At 44.6% G+C, this 18,234-nt stretch overlaps 1 protein-coding gene across 22 annotated transcripts in view; it reads left to right on the top strand.

Annotated features, from left to right (window-relative positions):
* The window catches only part of nrxn3b (neurexin 3b), a 202,895-nt gene that overhangs the window by 41,415 nt on the left and 143,246 nt on the right, over positions 1-18,234 (top strand). For 13 of the 22 annotated variants that reach the window (XM_029140715.3, XM_029140704.3, XM_029140701.3 and 10 more), the window contains 3 exons: positions 7,128-7,429; positions 8,785-8,829; positions 10,471-10,632. In XM_029140715.3, the coding sequence (XP_028996548.1) occupies positions 7,128-7,429; positions 8,785-8,829; positions 10,471-10,632 (509 nt within the window). The remainder of the gene's footprint in view (positions 1-7,127; positions 7,430-8,784; positions 8,830-10,470; positions 10,633-18,234) is intronic. The other 9 variants (XM_029140711.3, XM_029140705.3, XM_029140716.3 and 6 more) reach the window with 2 other exon arrangements.

Genomic DNA, 18,234 nt, shown 5'->3' with positions numbered 1-18,234 from the left:
CCGACTGATTTGCTCAGTATCTAAACGGAAGATAATGTGAGCAAATTGCCGTCCACCTCACGGCACCGGTCGATGCGATTGGCCTCTCAGATGAGGTCATAGTTCGCGCCTGATAGAGGTGCTTGTGGTTAACTGCCTTTGGCACGCTGCTCCCTCCCCCACCATCTGAATTATATTGGCTTAAAGGGCTCTTTCACATGAGTCATGTTTATTTCATTGTCCCTTTAACGGCACCGCTGCTCCCCTTTTAACCCCTCGCCTCCCCGCACGCAGGTGAATGTGCTGCCAGCACACGGGAGAGTAGATTATAGTGGTAATAAATATTAGATGGCCTCTGCTTTGGCTGCGAGTGAGCGCTAATCTGTTTCAAGTGCAGGAGAGGGACGTCGTCTCTCTTTCTGCCTGCTTAGAATTGCCTTGTGTTGTTTTAAAAAAGGTGTCGGCCCTGCTAATGTTAAAGAGAGAAATACATGTCCATCCAAAGCCTCGGCTGCAACACGATACAAATGTGTAGCTTTTATATTTCGGGTCCACATGCAGCCGTGCCATTTTTCTAAATTATGATCAATTTTGAAAAACATCGTCAACAAGTTCAGCGTGATTTCCTGTGTTGTCTAAATGGAGGTGGTACAGTATGATGTGATTACAAATTTAAAGCTAAAAGCTGCAGCAATCACTGAGCAGCAATCGTAATGCCACCCGGCAACATTAACTCAATTACCCATTTTTTCTTGTTTAGGAAGTTCTTACTGTACTCACCTGCTGCTCTGCTCCACGGAGCAAGTCGCTATATGTATCAACAAATAGACAATGATGCACATTGATACCGCACTTATTATATGCACATTTATTGATATTTGCATACGCATACATTCACGCCGTTCTTGTTTTTGACAGCTTGTTTGTAATTCAGTGAATGCTTACAGCAGGTTGCGTAGGCAGTCCAGCATAATACACAAACACATTCTCCCTCTGTTGTGTAACGTCATGAAATAATTTGGACCGTAAACGAAAAAAAACAGCCCATTTTCTGGTAAAACATATAATGTGACAGGCAGACAGATGAAACAAATAACTCACACGGATGCGGAGTGATGCAAGTCTATCAGGAGCCCGCTCTGCAAGATGGTGGAAAATGTGAAAGCGATGCGATGCTCGCTGCCGTCACTTCCCCTCTCGGTCAGGATGGCAGCTGTCAGGCTGATGCAACACTCAGCATTATGGAGACACACTGTCAAGAAGGCCTTCGATTGTCGACGGAAATAATACGGGCCGCAGATGACTCCATAATACTGTAAACCACCGTTGGAGCCATTTAAGAAAGGACGCCGGGATTGGCGAAATGCTGCGGCTGCAGTTTGCAGCGATTGGATCAATACGTGACAGTACGGACACACGCTGAAAGCCTAAAAGCAGACAACGGAGGAGCCAGTGATATCATCAGAATGCAAAATCCCAAGCTGTGTCAGGATGTTCCCTCCGGCCCGGAGCGTTTTATTTCAAATGTTTATTGCATGGACACGCGTCGGATCGGATCGTTCGTCTCCCAGAACCGCTGATGGATTCCGCGCGTGGACTTTAAGCGAGCAGCCACAGTGCGAAACTTTTTAATTTTCATAATAATAATACTTGGCCACCAACCCCCTGTTGCTAAGCAATCTAATGGATATGAATGAAGAATGGGAACCTGATCTGTTCTTGTGTAACCCTACATCTGGCATAAGGCAGAGTAAAGTCCACACTAAGCAGGTTCTGCCGGGTTCCTACGGGTTCAGAACAGATTGTCAGATTGTCCACTAATTCCAGTGTTTATGGTTCTAACATGTCCATGAGTTAATGAGTGAACACATGAGCGCTGGTTCAGGCCCTTTATGCAGCATGAATGAGTGTGTCTCAAACTGATGACTACTTCATCGTCTCAGTACAGTCCAGCCCGTTTTCATTTCAAATATTCATCCTCACACTGTTCTTTTTACTAATTCTTATTCTAACTGACTTTGTTATTGTGAACTCGCCTTGTAGTGAAGCCTCGGGGGTACGTCACCCTGCATTTCACAGCGAACATCAAAACGGCGTCTGACATATCGGAACCACTTGCACTCTAATGAACGTTTGAACTGCAGCTTTATTACTGTACATGAATTGGTGCGTATTTTCTCTTACAACCTTTATTAATGGATCCTCTGAGCTGTCTGTCAATCATAGTGGCGTGGACTCACAGAGCACAAATAACCTGCTGTCATAACTATATCTATAATGTTTTGCATACTGCAAAGTGAGTTTCATGTAGCTATACTTTAGTGGCTTCCAAGCTCCCCTTGCATCTAAAGCATTAGGAAGATCAGTCAAAGACTTGTGATTTCCTGCTTCAGTCCCTCCCAATCCTCCGTTTCCAAACATCACTCCTCTCCTAATTGTTCACTATTAGTAATAGGAGTGCAGTCACCGTATCTCTGTCTCACTCGCTCTCTCGCTCTCTCTCCTTTGCAAACTCATCTTCAACCCCCACCTCTACTCTCTCCAGTATTCGCTCCGCACAATTGCCTCAGTTGATGGGATTGGACCTCAGGCGCCGGCCCCCATTCTTCAGACACTCTCCATTCCTTCGTTGTTCATTCCCACTATTCACACTATCCCCCCTGCTGTCGCTCCAAACCTCATCACTCACTCCACACAGACTCCGCCATCAGAAGCCAATAAGGACTTTCAATGACACACACACACACACACACACACACACACACACACTGAAGGTGATGGTGCCTATCTTAGCAGTGCTAGCCCGCAGAAGAGGAGTCTTTGACCATGTCCACAGTAATTCAGCTGCATCTGAAACATACGTTTACATATTTACCAATATGTAATATTGAATATTATTATAATAATGAGTAATATTTAAATGTCTTTGCACTGAAATGCCACAACAGAGGAAAATGCTCTAAGACACTCCCAGTGGCATTTGTAATAGCAGCAACTTTACTTAGTTGATTACTATGTTTTCATGGAAATCATCCAACTTAAAAATTGAAAAAAACAAATGTCCTAAATAATTAGACACCCAAGATCACGTTATGCATTGTGTATAATTTCTCCCAACTCAGTGTAGTGAGCATCTGACTTTTTAGCTTCAACCTCTGTCTACTCGCAACATCTAGGATAAGGTCACAGTTTCTGTAGAATGGTTGAGCCTCTTTGAGAATGATTTACTTCTGTACAAACTGTCTTTTAAACTGTGATTTTTCAAAAATATATATCATGGTTCTGAGACTTGTACGTACTGTAACCTCCTTCTTTTTAAACTGAATGTCTGTATTTTGTATTAGGACCCACCCCAACATCAGACTGTGCTGTTGTCTGCATGTTCACTGGGTTTAGCCTACACACCCTGCTGGCCGTCCTGTTTCCCACTTCCACAGTACACAGTGATTGCGTACCACTGTATAATGAGTCATGCTGTGTCGCAGTCACGATGCTGCATTGTTCTAAGCCTTTTGCATTCCTTCCTGCAGCGCGTGTGCTTTTGAGGCCGTTTGAAATCGCTTGTTGTTAAATACAAGGTGTTTTTTTTTATAGAACAGAACCAAATGAGTGTGAAATGTCAAGATTAGGTTGGACCTGCAGTGATGAGCACGCTTTGGTGGTTGATCAGCAGAGGAATCACAAGCTATCAGGACAAGCTCCTCGCTGTTGCTCCTAACACATAGTGTCACTTAGTTTCTCTGGAGAAGAAGCGCCTCTGTCTCTCTTTCCCACCATCTGCCATTGCTTCTGCTCTGGCTGCCTGTCTGTGTCCTGAACTCCTTCCTCCCCTCCCTCCCTCCCCTCACTCCCCCCTCTTTATTGTTCGCGACTCTTTCGCTTCCCCTCCATGTCACATCTGTTTACGCTTGTTCCTCCGCCTCCCTCCTCGCTGCTCGTCCCTCCTCGGCCTGTGTGCGCGGACGTAAAAGCCCGGCTCAGACAGGTCGTGCCATCGCGCCTTCACGAGGTTACGTGATGAGAGGAGAAGTGTCAGGGGTGACAATTCACTTCAGCCTCTTCGATATGTCATGCGACATCTTGGAAGTTGTCATGAAGGGGACACAGCCCAGTAGATGCAGTATAGTCTTATAATGGAATATGAATCTCTCTGAAGCCTTAAACACACAACTTCCTCCATGTCAGGACTAATACAGCAGCGTATTCTGGGCTGAATTTAATTATTGCACGCAGTAGTAATTGCTCGGTTCAATATTTCCATGCGGTGCATTCCACCAAATCTCCCTGCAACATAAGCCTGCCTGACAGTGCCGCCTGCCTTTGAAGAGAGACATCACCCGTGCTGCTCCAAATTCTCTCGACACGTGATGCCTCACCACTGAACTTTAAGCTGCGCAGTTACATGTTTAGCTCTGGCCTCGCGTCGGCATGTGGCGAACACGCATTGTTTGTGCCGATCAACGACGCCGCGTTCTCACTTAAGGGCGGAGGAGGAGAGTGAACGGAAAAAGGCGGTGGGAGGGGGGGTGACATCGCGACCTTGGGTGACCTCAGTTCCCCAGGGTGTCACAACAGCAGCTCCCGCTAAAAGCACATCTTAGCTTTCCATGTTTAGGACTGCAACCTTAGGCCCGTCTGCCCGTACGCGCAGCACAAACATGCATCTGATATGTTGAATGTCAGTGCGGATTCAGTTTACTCCGCCGGAGAGGGTCGCCCTGGGACTAGCGGCTAACTGGGGCTAGCTTGCGCTGCGAGGCGCACGGACTTGACAGCGGATCCTGCTCAAGTCCGTAATTTGCCACAATAATCACAAAGTCTCCTGCCTCTTACATGATTTAAGTATTTTACCTCCCACGCTGATCGGGGACCCTTTCAAATCCTTGGGTGATCTGAGGGGAAGCTGAAGGTCGTGGACCGAAGCGAAAGGAAGGTGATGGCGCTACATCGACGGCTCGAAGGGGTCAGAGTCGGCTCAGTTGTGTTGCGGGTGAAGCGGAAGAGAATGGGAGATGGTAATGAAGGAGCTAATTGCTTCCAGTGGATTTTGAAATCGAACCCGAGCACCCGGCGCAGGGGCCGGGCAGCACACAAATGGAATATTGATGACTCGGGCGAAAATAAGGGAAAATGACCCCAGTGTATGATCAATAAGAAAGCCACAGATCTGTGCAGAACATGTCTCAACAGGCAATACATTTCCCCTGCTTTTTATGGATCCGTATACACTTACCACGGCTTTAATATTGCTGAGGTGCACAAATATTACATTATATCAATTTGCGCTCTCTATTATTCATAGCAGCAATGTTATATTGATAGTCTTTACAGCTTCACAGCAACTTTGTGATTACATCGCTATAATTAATTCCCATACAGAGAGGAACACAGACTGGAAGCCTCTTGTTGGTATTTAACGACAAAATGTAATGTATGATAATTATTAGACTTGCTCTATATTGTGGGTTTCAATCAGATCAAATATTTTTGCAGCAGACAAGGTGTGATGCCTTTTAGTAAATGTAAAAGGAAGGACAGGATGATTTATCCTCTGGGAGCTGCTTAGAATTTCAAACCAATAGATTTTTCATTCTGGACTGTGATAGACTTTTTGTAATGGCAAAAAGTGAAAGTCTATTAAAATTGTACCGTAAATCCTTGAATATACTGTTCAACATGAGTTGTACTTCAGTAATTTGACTGTGGCACCCGCTGCTTCAACATTTTATTAAGTATAAATTCCCCATGATTTGGCTTTTCGTCATCAGAGCTTGGTCTTTACAACTGGAAATCTGGCCTGTGTTAGTTTCCAGAACGGATGCAATCACCAATGTATATTCTTCTACCTCTCTTGTGTTGCACGGTCTCAGTGGCAATAATGGTTTCTATTTATTCCCCTGGCTTATGCATAGGGGCTTTCACAGGCCCTTTGTTGCCACCCGTACGATTTCCAGTTGTCTGTGTTGGGCACAAATGTGAGTTTGATGCCGAGGGGAAAATGTCTCCATGCCCAGAACCAGCACCCCTTCATCCCACAGCCCCACTCCACTCTCTTTATTTCCCCTTCTAATATATTTTTTTTCCTGCCAGGACTCACAATACCTCTCCCTCATGTTTACATATAGCCTGATCTGAAACAACAAGCTGACGCGTTGCAGCCTGCAGCCCTCGTGCTGCCTTTGCCTCACTTTCTCATCTCACTCTGTCTCCTCTCCTGTGCTTGTTCTCCTTTAAACCCGTGGCCCCTCGCGATGCGTCTGCGCGTACGCGGACGGAAAACGCGGGACTCGGAGGAAATGAAATGACGCGTCGGTATTGTTGGCAGGTAATAACATAGCTACCGTTACCAAGTGCGGCCGGTTTGTTGCTTGGGCTTATTCGGAAGGTTGCAATTTCTGAAAGGTGCTGCCTCGAACACTGTGTTTTCGGGACACCTCTCCAGTCGCACTCTAGAGTCAGTGACACTATCCAACTTAACACATAATTGACAGGTAGATTCACTGAGACTCAAGCTGAGCAGAACGTGTCAAACAAGCAGTTAAGAGATAGTGGAGGAATATATGAGTTATCTCATCACAGATCATAAAGCAACAATCCTCTACTCCCGCTGCTGCTTTTTTGTAGAGTCTTCACTTTTCCTCAGTCCAGCAATTTCACATTTGCTTCAACCTCCCCGCTCCACCCCCTCAACTTTCTGTCTCACCTTACTCTGTGTGTCGATCTAAAAAAATGGGCTCCGGAAGTCACTTTGCAACAGCTCAGTATAAAACTGTAAAATCATGCTAAGTTTGATTTATGTGCACCATTAGCGGGGAATAGTGTTCCATCATAAGTAGCCTGTCTGCCTGGGGGGGGGCTGTGTGCGAAACCTAAACCCACGGTCATACAGATAGGATTTTATGATCTCAACAGAATGATGGGATTATCATAGCTGTAATTATGGTGTGTGTTTGCTCGGTGTAACCTTCTCTGCGGCCTGCAGCGGGTCTCATATTTACTGGTGTTGGCTCATAATCGGTGCTGGGTTCAAGTGAGAAGCACTGTGAGAGAGTGAGAGACACTGACACACTAAAGTTTTAAACTGCAGTATCTATGGAGAAATCTTGTATCTTGTAAAATGTAAAACTTCTGTTCTCGTCCTGTTTCAGCTCGGGAGGAAAACGTGGCCACCTTCCGCGGCTCCGAGTACTTCTGCTACGACCTGTCGCAGAACCCCATCCAGAGCAGCAGCGACGAGATCACGCTGTCCTTCAAGACCTGGCAACGCAACGGCCTCCTGCTCCACACAGGGAAGTCGGCGGACTACGTCAACCTGGCGCTCAAAGACGGCGCCGTTTCGCTCGTCATCAATCTGGGTTCCGGGGCCTTTGAGGCCATCGTGGAGCCAGTCAATGGGAAATTTAATGACAACACCTGGCATGACATCAAAGTGACACGCAACCTGAGACAGGTAATCGGGGGTAGCAGTGATGGACGCGGTGTGGAGACAGGCGGAGTAGATTAGCTGCATCTAGGAGCTTTCGAGAGAGCTGGCGTAAAGAATGTCACCCTCTTCTGATTGGTTGTCATTCCATCGCCACTGTTCAGTAAACATTATTGAAATAAATGCCATAATCTTGAGTTGTCTTTATACTTACATGAATTTCTTTTCATTCAATGTCATTGTTTAGTTTTTGTTGTAGGTGAAAGCAGTTCTTTTGTATGCGCTAGCTTAGTCCAGATATCATAACTCCAGGTATTTCTCTCCTCGTGTATGTATTGAAGCAGAGTTAGCTGTGTCCTCAAATTATTATCTGATGGTTCTATTTTGCTCCACATGAGTCCTTAAGCTGACACCTCTGTCAGACTCTGTCGCTATCTACTTGCTTCCAGACGCTGTTTTTTTTTTTTTTGCTCGTAGAATATACACTTTCAGTTTTAGCGTTCGCCTTTGAGCCGACTATTAATGCATTATTTATAACTGCTATGCTTTTAAAGACAGATACATTTTCATCAAAGATGCGCATCTCTCGTGCATAAGCAGGATTTATTATTTAACAGGTTCTGGGTTGTAATTTAAACTTTGCTAGTGTTACTCCTGTCGGGGGAGCTAGGATCGATGTTGTCCAGGGTCCGACGCGCTGCTGAAGGAGGCTGACGATGCTTAACGCGCGCGTAGCTGCGAAGTGTAGAGTCGGCCCGGTTGACCTTGAGTCGGTCTGCAAGGTGAGATAGCACTCAGTGCTGCTCTGGGCGCCTCCACGACAGCACGCGTTTACCCCCCCGGCTTAGTAAACAGCGGTAGAGGAAGGGCCCAGCAGAATAAGGCGCCGTTTAGAGGCTTAGATGCTAGGAGCAAGGGCTGCTTGCCTCCTTTCTTTCTACAGATCTGTCTTCCGTTCTCATTTTCTTTCCTCTTCAAAGGCACACTTTGTTAGACTAAGGGTGAAGAAAACACTACAAGTTTTGTTGGGATTTCAGCCATCCTACACAAATTTTGATCTGAGCGTCCCACCCCTTACAGTACTCACCCTTGTGTTCTTTCTTGCAGGACTCTGATGTAGAAAATTTGGCTAGGATGGCGAGACGTCACTTTGTTACCGCTCCGAATCTCTGACAAACCGTGTAGTGTTTCTTCCCTGCGGCACTAACTCATCCATGTTAAAGTCATTTTTTACTACTAACCAATAACTGACCAACTAATGTACTAACTAACATCCTAATTCTTCATCGTTGCTTTGGGTTTTTGTTTTCTGTCCATCCTTATTAACAACCTTTTTTGTTCACTATTCTTTTGATTTCCTTTCTTCCCCTTTTTCTGGAAAGCAATCAGGCATTGGACACGCTATGGTAAACAAACTACATTGTCTGGTAGATATCATTCTTATTGTCTTTTTTTTGGGTTTGCCGTGTGTCCCCTCCCCCTCTCTTCTTTTATTCGTTCTCTTTGAGTTCCATCCTAGACACTCTTATCAAAAAATGAGGAGATGGGTTTGTATTACCAGGCAATTCTTTCTTCGCTTCTTCTCAATTTCCTCCCTGACCTGCCAACAGCCTTCCTTCTTTACCCCACAGTCCCCCATCCTGTTTTTTTTTTCACTTTAGCTTTTACTTTTTTCTCTTTGTTTCTTCCACATTACTGCAGATTTCCAACAAGTAAAAAAGAATTGACTTCTTTGCCTTTTGTCAGGGCAACTTACTTTTTCTTTTATTTTTTTTCCACACAAAAGTCCCCATTTTTTGTGAGGACTGTCGTCCAGAACTGACAGAAGCTTACCACAATCCCAAAGATGGTGACCTCGACACCGAGCCCTATGAGAACCTACCAAAAAGTGGCAACCCTTGACTTTCATTGCGGGAGCTCTGACAGTTGTTTCCAACTCACTATGGCGCATGGCATGCCCACACCTCATTGACCCCTCACCTCCCAAACTCATTTAACCTCAACCCCGTCACTCAGAATAACCACTAACACTAATCCACCCATTCACCTCCCACCTGTCACCGTATCGCTCACTGTCCTCCCTGCGTGTGTGGTTTTGTAGCATGCTGGTGAAAGTGGTGTTGGTGTTGTTCAGCTAACCTTGATCACCTTTACCCTTGGGCCCATATACATGACATTTCTAAGAATAAGCATACTGATCTAAGATTATTGGTCTGGTCCAGTGACAGTGAAAACACAACCATGACACCTGAGCTAAACCTGATCAGAGATCAGCATCAGCTATTCTGAGAGTGTATTTGAATATGGGCCCTGGTCTTGATTGTGCATGCACCACGGCACCTTGTGTGGCCTGCTCCAGCTTTGTATGGCACCATTGATCCACTTACTCCCTTACATTTTCAATTAAGTGTTTAATTTGCCTTCTAACAGTGATGACCTTGGTTTGCACATTGATGTGGTGTGAAAAGCCTCCCTTTGTTTTGCATGTGTGTGGATATATTGATGTAGATGTAAGAGGAGAGAGGAGTGTGATGCTGTTGGTGTGAGAGCGAATGTGCGCGAGACTATAGTTGAGCGTGTGCATCTGTGTGTGTGTGCGCGAGCGTGTGTGTGTGTGTGTGTGTGTTCACGTGTGTACTGTATGTGCGTGTCTGCAGTTACCAGATAAATCCCGAAACCTAAGACAAGTGCAATCAATTTGTCCTTGGTTTGAACATTGTACTAACCCTCCCCCAACCTGAAGTTTCTGAACCAAACCTAGGATCCATTCTCTTACCCCATCAAAGATAAAGAAAATATGCCTGTGCCATATTTTCTTTACCTGTCCTGTGAATCCTATGGCAAATAAAAAAAAATCATTAACAAAATCTAAACGCTGTCTGGTCTAAAACAATCGCTTCACGGTACCAAAAAAGATTCTATAACGACCTACAGAGTGGAAACTAAAGCCAAGTTCAAATAGCTCGTTTCGAATGCAGACCGAGGAAGGTGGTGTGTTTAATACACAGCACTCCATCGAGTACCAGAGTGTAATGGCTTGGCTTTGGCTATGTGTTACCCTTCGACAGGTCACTATCTCGGTGGATGGGATCCTCACCACTACGGGCTACACCCAGGAAGACTACACCATGCTGGGTTCCGATGATTTTTTCTACGTGGGTGGTAGCCCCAGCACCGCAGACCTGCCGGGATCTCCAGTTAGCAACAATTTCATGGGATGCCTTAAAGAGGTAGGACGGACTGAGATGAATACAAATGGGAAACAGGGTTATGACTAGTGCTGCTGTTGTTGGGTGTTTCTTCCCAATGTTACATCTTCCTTTGCATCAAATTGCTCAGTGTTTGGGGACTGTTGTTGTCATGCATCTTCTCCTAGCTGTATTATTTGTGGACAAAAAATAATTAGGAGCCTACTTTACCTTGGAGGAAGGCAATGAGAAACGAAATTGCATTATCAATTAAAGCTGCTGAGTTGGCAGAGGGAAGTATCAGACTTTCAATATTTCCTTGCTTAATCTAATTCATAACACGTAAAGCAGTTTGTGTGCGAGAGAATCTGCTAAAATTGTTTCTGTCACATGTAATTTGCAGCATCAGCTTGAATGCGCTGCTACAGTCAAACGCCTCCCGATGGGCAGGAATCGGAACAGAAATATTTTCCCGCGGTGATGTATGAGAAAGCGCTGCTACTTCGGGACGCTAATAATGTCTTTGTTGGCTTTTCGAGCTCAAGAGCAGAGCCAGAAAATGTATTAAAAGCCCTGTTATTTACATTTTGCTCACCACTACTGACTCTGCAGCAGGTAATGATAATAAAGGGAGGACTGGTGGCACCTGAGAGCTGTAAAGAAGCCAACATTGATTTCTGAAATTTAGCAGAAGTCTGAAAAATAATATCCACGTTTTACCTCATGGTGGGTGTAATGCAGTATGGAGCTCTGCTTTTATTTAAAACAATACGATAAATCGAGATCTTAGATTATATCTTGCTTGTTCCTACAGTATGGACTGGTGGAAGGTTTGTCCTCACACCGTGTCTTTGTCTGGTGACATTTAAAAGTCAACATACCTTAAATGATGGCAATAGTTAAAGTATGTTTGGTGAACGGGCAAAGCCGTTGGTTTGTGTTAATACACTTCATGTCAGAAGGTAATGAACAGCTCTTGCATCAGAGTCAGGCAACTAGCTGTTAAAGCAGCACTTATAACAGTGATATGCAAGGATTTCATTGCAGCTACTGAATTACCGGTGTATAGGAATATTGCACTACTGCTGTCGTTGTGTGGCTCCATGTTCCAGTCTCTCAGTACAACATGTTGACCTGCAGTGACATGATGAGGATGCAAACTGTGTCATTATTGGTTTATCCATGTATTTACATTAGTGTAAAAGTCATATGCTGCCAACTCGTCTTAATCAATGTCATGTCTTTAATGTGATCATGTTAAGGATGCACGGAAAGTGAAAAACTAAAACTATCATCGGATGCATTCATTTTCTGTGTTGACACGGCTGCACTCTTACAAAGCCTCATTACAAATATCTTTGTCATTTGGACCCTGGCTGTGCTTTGTTTCAGGAAAACCAGCTTTTTTCATTGTTTACTTTCCGTCGGTGCTTCCCACGATTTAGTACAGTTGTTGCCAAGCTGATACACAGCAGATAAGAGGGAAGCTTTTAAAATGAAAACAAGAATGACCTCACACTGTTTGTTCATGCCATCAAAGAATTACAAATACATTATTGGTGCACCTGGTGTGCAGCAACACGAAATGATCAAAATAACTACAGCATTCAACCTGCAATGGCAACTCTCCTCATGCTGTTGCATTTTATGCCTTTATTATGGCTGTGGATTTGTTGTTTCGCAGTTCTCGACAGTGATGGTAGCCATTCCAGCACACAACATGAATCATAAATGAGCAGCTGGACCAGCGCTTCAATCAGCCATGTCTGTTGCACACAGTAGCTTTATATTTGACGTACTCTGAGCATATTTGTACCTGGGCTGTGATCATCCTGGTTTATAAATCACTATAAATCATCTCAAGCCAGGTTTTGTGTTCTTTAATATAATATCAGATGGTCCAACCATTGTAGAGAGTCCTTTGTTTTAAACACCCAAGAAATGCTGTTACACGTCCCACTGAAGCCGTTGTTTCATGTATACACTATAAACACAGTGCTTTAGCTTCTGTATGATTCATATGATGGTTCATATTTTTATGATGCATTGATCAATACAGCAGAACAGCACGAGTGAAAAGGTTTGCAGTGACCATGGTTCTTAATGTACTCTCTTAAAATGTCTAAAAGACAGAAGTCTTTTAGACATTTTTAAGTAATTATTAAGTAATCTGATTTATTGTTCATATAAAGTATCTACTGGTGCATGTTTAATTCCATTACGTGCTGCGGTGGGGTAGATTTATTTTCCACAGGTGTTGAGTATTACCAGTAGAGGTGCGACTCAGGAGGAAGTGTTCAGTGCCGGTGATTCATGTGGTGGGATGTCGTAGTATTATGAGACCCTCAGCCGTTCATCCTATGTTGCTCTATTTAGAAGGCGTGATGCCAGCTGCTCCCGAGGACTGTGGGAGCTGCCGGGGCCCGAACTGTGTGAGCTTTCAATTAGGCCCAAGGTGTTGATTTTCATCAGCTGTATTTACTGTATGTGTTTGCGTGGAGCACTCCGTGTGCATCAAGCAGCCTCTTCGTCCCTCTCTGCCTCACAGCAGCAAATGTGTTCCTTCCTGCCCTCGCTGCGTCTTCCTTTGGATTCAATATCCCCAGATAATCAAGCCATGATTCAGCTGGGCTGAGGCCGTTGCTTGGTTCAGGGCGTGTCAGTGTTTATGTGCGAGTGATGTCTGACTAGTGCGCTGGAGATGCTACAGAAGCAGGAATGTTTGGGCGCATTTGGTCTTTGTTCAGCGTGAGATAAAAGGCAGCGTTTCACCTAAGGTTGATGAATAAGCCATGTTTCTACACTTGGAGAGTATGTCTCTTTCTTCTCTGTCTGACAACAAAACAGCCGTTCTCTCTCTCTCTCATTCAGCCGGCGCCGCGCTCATCCGCCCCTGGCTGCTCATGGGATGTCATACATACACTACACATGCGCGTGTCCCAGCCGCGCTCGTGTTTTGCCACGTGGGCTGCAGCGCGTCACGTGACCCAGAGGCCAGTGGGCAGCTGCCTGGCGCACACTCGGGTCAGCTTAATGTTAGCAGTGCAGCGCAGTCACCAGCCTCTTGCCCCACCCCCTTTTGGCTCTTGCCCCACCCCCTTTTGGCCGGTGTGCCGTTTAGCCCCTCCCACCGGTGTCACAGGGCACCCAGCAGCAGTGGAGCTGTGCATTGGCAACTTGTGTCAGACTGCTGAGAGAGCAGGAGGGGGAGAGGATGCGATGAGTAACAGGCAGGGAGGCAGGTATGAGAGGGCTGAAACATTAAAAAGGAGAGATGAGTGACAGAGCAGAGGAGACGACAGGTGTTGCGAATGTCAGCGGGTGGGAGACAGAAGCGGGGAAACTCAGATGTGGGTGGAGATTAAGAGAATGATGACTTCTGAATGATGAGAAGGAGAGAGGGCACGGGACCAGTGTTTGGCATTTGAGAGGGACATTTCCGCTGTCGGTCTAAGTTAGTCACCAACAGAATGTTCAGGCAGAACGTTTTTTCCCCCCTCTGATAAAAATGCAAATGTCATGCTGTCCTTTTAATTATTTGACTTTTTTTTAATTTTCCCTTCGTGGGAAAAGTAACAGTGATGGATGTGTCCAAACCTTAGAGGTCAATTGAACACCTCCACCTTCCCCATACACAGCGTTTGCTTCATGATTTGACTATAGGTGACTCCTTATGCTCAACTTTATGTTGTGAATAAGCTGTAACCTTGTGTATCCTTTATCAAAAAGTATTTACTGGATGATACACTGGTACAGTAGCCACTGTTTACTGTAAGGCGGTGTTGTTTCTTCTTTGTTTGGGGCTTACTGCCTCCCACAAATTTAGGTCCTGTGGAAAAAAAGTTATATATAATAATAATAATTAAGGGCCCGAGGTCAAAATTAGATCATCCAAATCACAATGGGCGGCATTAAGAATTGAACAGATGAAAGACTACAAGGCATAATTCCATCTGTCTAATGAGAAAGTGACTTAATCACTGATCACCTGTCAAACTGAATTAGACTCCACAGCACTTAGACATGGACCAACGCTGTTATTACTGTTCAGTTCATTCTTTCAGTCTTTGGTGTCAATCTCTTAGGTAGATTGAATATAAGCATCGGTAGAGCTGAACTATGAATAGGCGAAGATTTTGGTGCCAGTCAAGATGGAAACTGGGTTCAATGTAGGGGGAAGGTGTGTTGTAGTGACACAGTAGATGAGGGGTTTGGGTTTTATGCTGGTACTGTCTGTGCATGGAGAAGAATTAACACAGAAAAGAACGCCCAGAGAAGAAAGCCCTAACTCTGGTTTAGGAGCGATGCCATCTTGTTTTTGTGACGCAAACCAAATATCACTGGGAGAGGCTCAGAATAACCTGATGAAACTGCTGCGGCTTTTTGAAAGATTAATTTTGTAAATAAACTAGGCTTGTTGGTTATAGGTCTGTGATTCTGTCTCACATTTATATCAATATTTATATTGTAGCTACTGGATGAATATTGGTCCATTAACATGATTACTGCATATTCTACCCACTGATTCAGCAGTATTGTTTCTCATCCAGTTCTAATATTTACTTGCCCTTAGAAAATACTGTACTGTATGTATTGGATGTTTGTGCAGCTGCTAGTGTTTACTTTTTTGGTCTGTGTGTATTTGAGCAAATAGAGACGTTCTCACTTCATGGTGTGTGTGTGTGTGTGTGTGCGCGCATGTGCGTGTGTTTGCAATTACCCTGCTTCTTCATTAACACTGGGGCTAAATCAGCAGCTGTATCCGGGGCCAAGAGGACATGAGCACTGATCTGAAGTAGATTAGGGAGGAGATTGTGTTTGTGTGCGTGCGCACACACCCACCTGCCCTTCCCTTGCCCCGCTTCCTTGTAGACTTACCAGGGCCCGATCGATACACCATCCTGGAGCAGAGATGGAGGATCTGAGCTTTATGGAGTCGTTACCGTCCCCTGTGCGTTTATTATGAATGAGCCCATAAGGTTGGCGATGGAGCGGCAGATAGCGCAGCAAAGCCGAATGATAACAACAGAAAGGATGAGCTACACGTAGCCGCAGTAGTCGGTTCCTCTTTATAACATCATTTCGATTACCTTATTGATCGGCCTGCAGTAGAACAGACAAAATCATAATTTCAAAACAGACGTCGGATGGTTGATCACAGGATTAGTATGTCTGAGTAATACTGCAGAGTTTGTGAAGTCCTGCCCAGTCATGGCTGTGTGCTTAGAGCTGTCACCAAAGGAGACTGAGTGTGGTTTACGGAGGGTACGGGCAGTCTGCCGTAGCCCTGATCTTGTATAGTCAGTGAATCACGAAGCTTAGCACTTCTTTGCACATCCATAAAAGTCTACTACAGTAATGTCTGGGAGACAAAGACGCTGCGCTTTGAAATTCGGCGAGTTTAAGCGATTTGCATGTAAGAACAGCCCAGTGACCATCATGCTCTTATTTAGAAATGCTCTCCTTTGCAAATGAGCCGCATTAAAGCGTCTTTCAGTCTCTCTTTCTCTTTTCATGTAATATTCAGTTTGTTGTCCTGCCCTGGAGTAGCTCATAGTGGAGTGTGAGGTATTTGGCTTCAGAAGAGAACATTAAAGCGTCAGTGTTTTACAGAGATCAGCAGTGATGCTTAGGACTAGAAGGACTTGGAGGCACAGGACAGACGCTCATCTTCTAGGAATGTAATTATCAAGATGATCTCTGGATTTCTGTTTTGCTTTTGTTGGTTGCCATCATTTCCCAGAGTACTGAATTTGACTGTTGTTTGGGTAACTCCCACGAAATTTAGCTGCTACTCAGTGATAATTATCAGAAGGCTGCAAGATGACAGCTATGTTTTTCCCTCAAAGCTGAAAGTGAGCTCATGCTCAAATGCAATCACAAAGAACAAAAAAGGAAATTATCTCTCCAGCCATGAGTCATAATAACAAGTTTATCATAAACGGCCTGCTTAGCACTATGGTCGCTTTCTCCCACTGGGCATGTCCTTGTAAATCTGCGGCTCGTGCTCGATGAATCAGCTGATTTTTAGAAGACTATTTACCAGCGATGGTATTTTTTTTTCAAAGCAAATATGCCAAAGTTTCCTGCGTCCACCTTGGACGTGTTGCCAGTCCAGGGCCACATACTGTATAAAGAGGAATCTGGATAGTTTCTCATCACAGAGAAATAGAAATTCAGCCGTTGATTATCCAGCTGCAGCTGAACATTTGTGTGTGAAAACAGCTCTGCAGACGTTCCAGCCGCCGCTTCTACTCCAGCTAATCAAACCGAGCTAACTTTAGGTGACTAAATGTGGCTGTGCCCGCGGCTAATGTTGCCTTGAGTCTCGGTAGACAGGTAGAGGCTATAATTTCCTCCCCCGGAGTTGTCCCTGCGCTGAGCATGAGCTGGGTCAGTCCAGTGCAGGGATTCTGGCTGTCATCAACCCACCAGCACTAACTGTTAACAAGCTTACATCATTCCTAAGGACACAGCAACGAAAGTACTTGTTTTCCTTGTTCTCCACAAAGACTTTCATAATAAAGATGACTTCAAACCCTTTGTGTTTGTGTGTGTGTATGCTTTTCCCAGCTACAGTAAGGGTGTTGTGCGTAGATTAAGTGCCTGACAAAATGTGTAGTAAGTATTTTGTTCTGTGTCACGTCCAGGAGCTCGTGGGTGGTCGATAAGTGCATTAACAGCTGCATCGCTCGCTTACCGAAGCAGAGAGCGATGCGTACTGGCCTTGAGCGGCTCATCAGACACCCCTCCTCCTCTTTCTCTTTGCCTCCTGATATATTTAGGTTGATGTACAGTTTCCTTTTCCTTCTGCTGCTCTCATTCCCACCAGCTTGTCTGTCTCTCCCCTCTCATTTATTTATTAATTTTTTTTGCTCCCCCCTCCCTTCTCATTGTCTCGTCGGCCCTCTTCAGCGCTCAGGTCACCTGTGTTGATTTACTGTCAAATCTTCCAGGATTATCGGTAATCCCGCAGCAGTAAAATCTGTTTGCTGACAGCTGTGCTCCCCCTAACAGTGTTTCTGTTCGGTGCACATGCGCTGCCCTGCCCTAAATACTGTACCAGAAAAGGCCTGTGTTTCTCCTTGGAAACGGGGAAAAAAAGAAAAAACACATTAATTTTCTGCTTCAGTGGATTCCAATTGACAATATTCCACCCTTCTTTTTCTGTGGTATTTTGTTTGACTGAATCGTGAAGCCTATTTCTTCTGTTATGGATTAACATGTTGGGGTGAATTTATTGTGGGTGAATAGGTTTGATATTTAGTATATTGTTATTTGGTCACAGATACTCTCTAATTTTTCCCCTCGGTTGATGACAACTGCTCCTTCTCAATAATACGGAGAGCGACTTCACTAATTTAGAAGTTCAATCAAAGAATATACAGGTGTGTGTGTGTGTACAATCGCTTTTCATTTTGGTTAAATTACCGTTGCAATAGAAAATGACTTTAAATTGGAACAAATTGGGCCACACACACCTTTAGACGATATTAGTTTTATTGATCCAGTTGTGCTCAATTTGGCGATGTGTAATAATATCAGAGTTTGATGCTATAATACTACAATTTGCAATGGAGTGGATTTCATTGACATATAAATAAATTGCTTTAACCAAGAGGAATAAGGCCTTTCGAACCATGA

Source organism: Betta splendens, chromosome 24 (genome assembly GCF_900634795.4).
Source record: "Betta splendens chromosome 24, fBetSpl5.4, whole genome shotgun sequence".
In the NCBI taxonomy this organism is placed as follows: Eukaryota; Metazoa; Chordata; class Actinopteri; order Anabantiformes; family Osphronemidae; genus Betta; species Betta splendens.
Note: the sequence above shows the minus strand (reverse complement) of the source record. Positions and strands in the feature narration are given on the sequence as shown.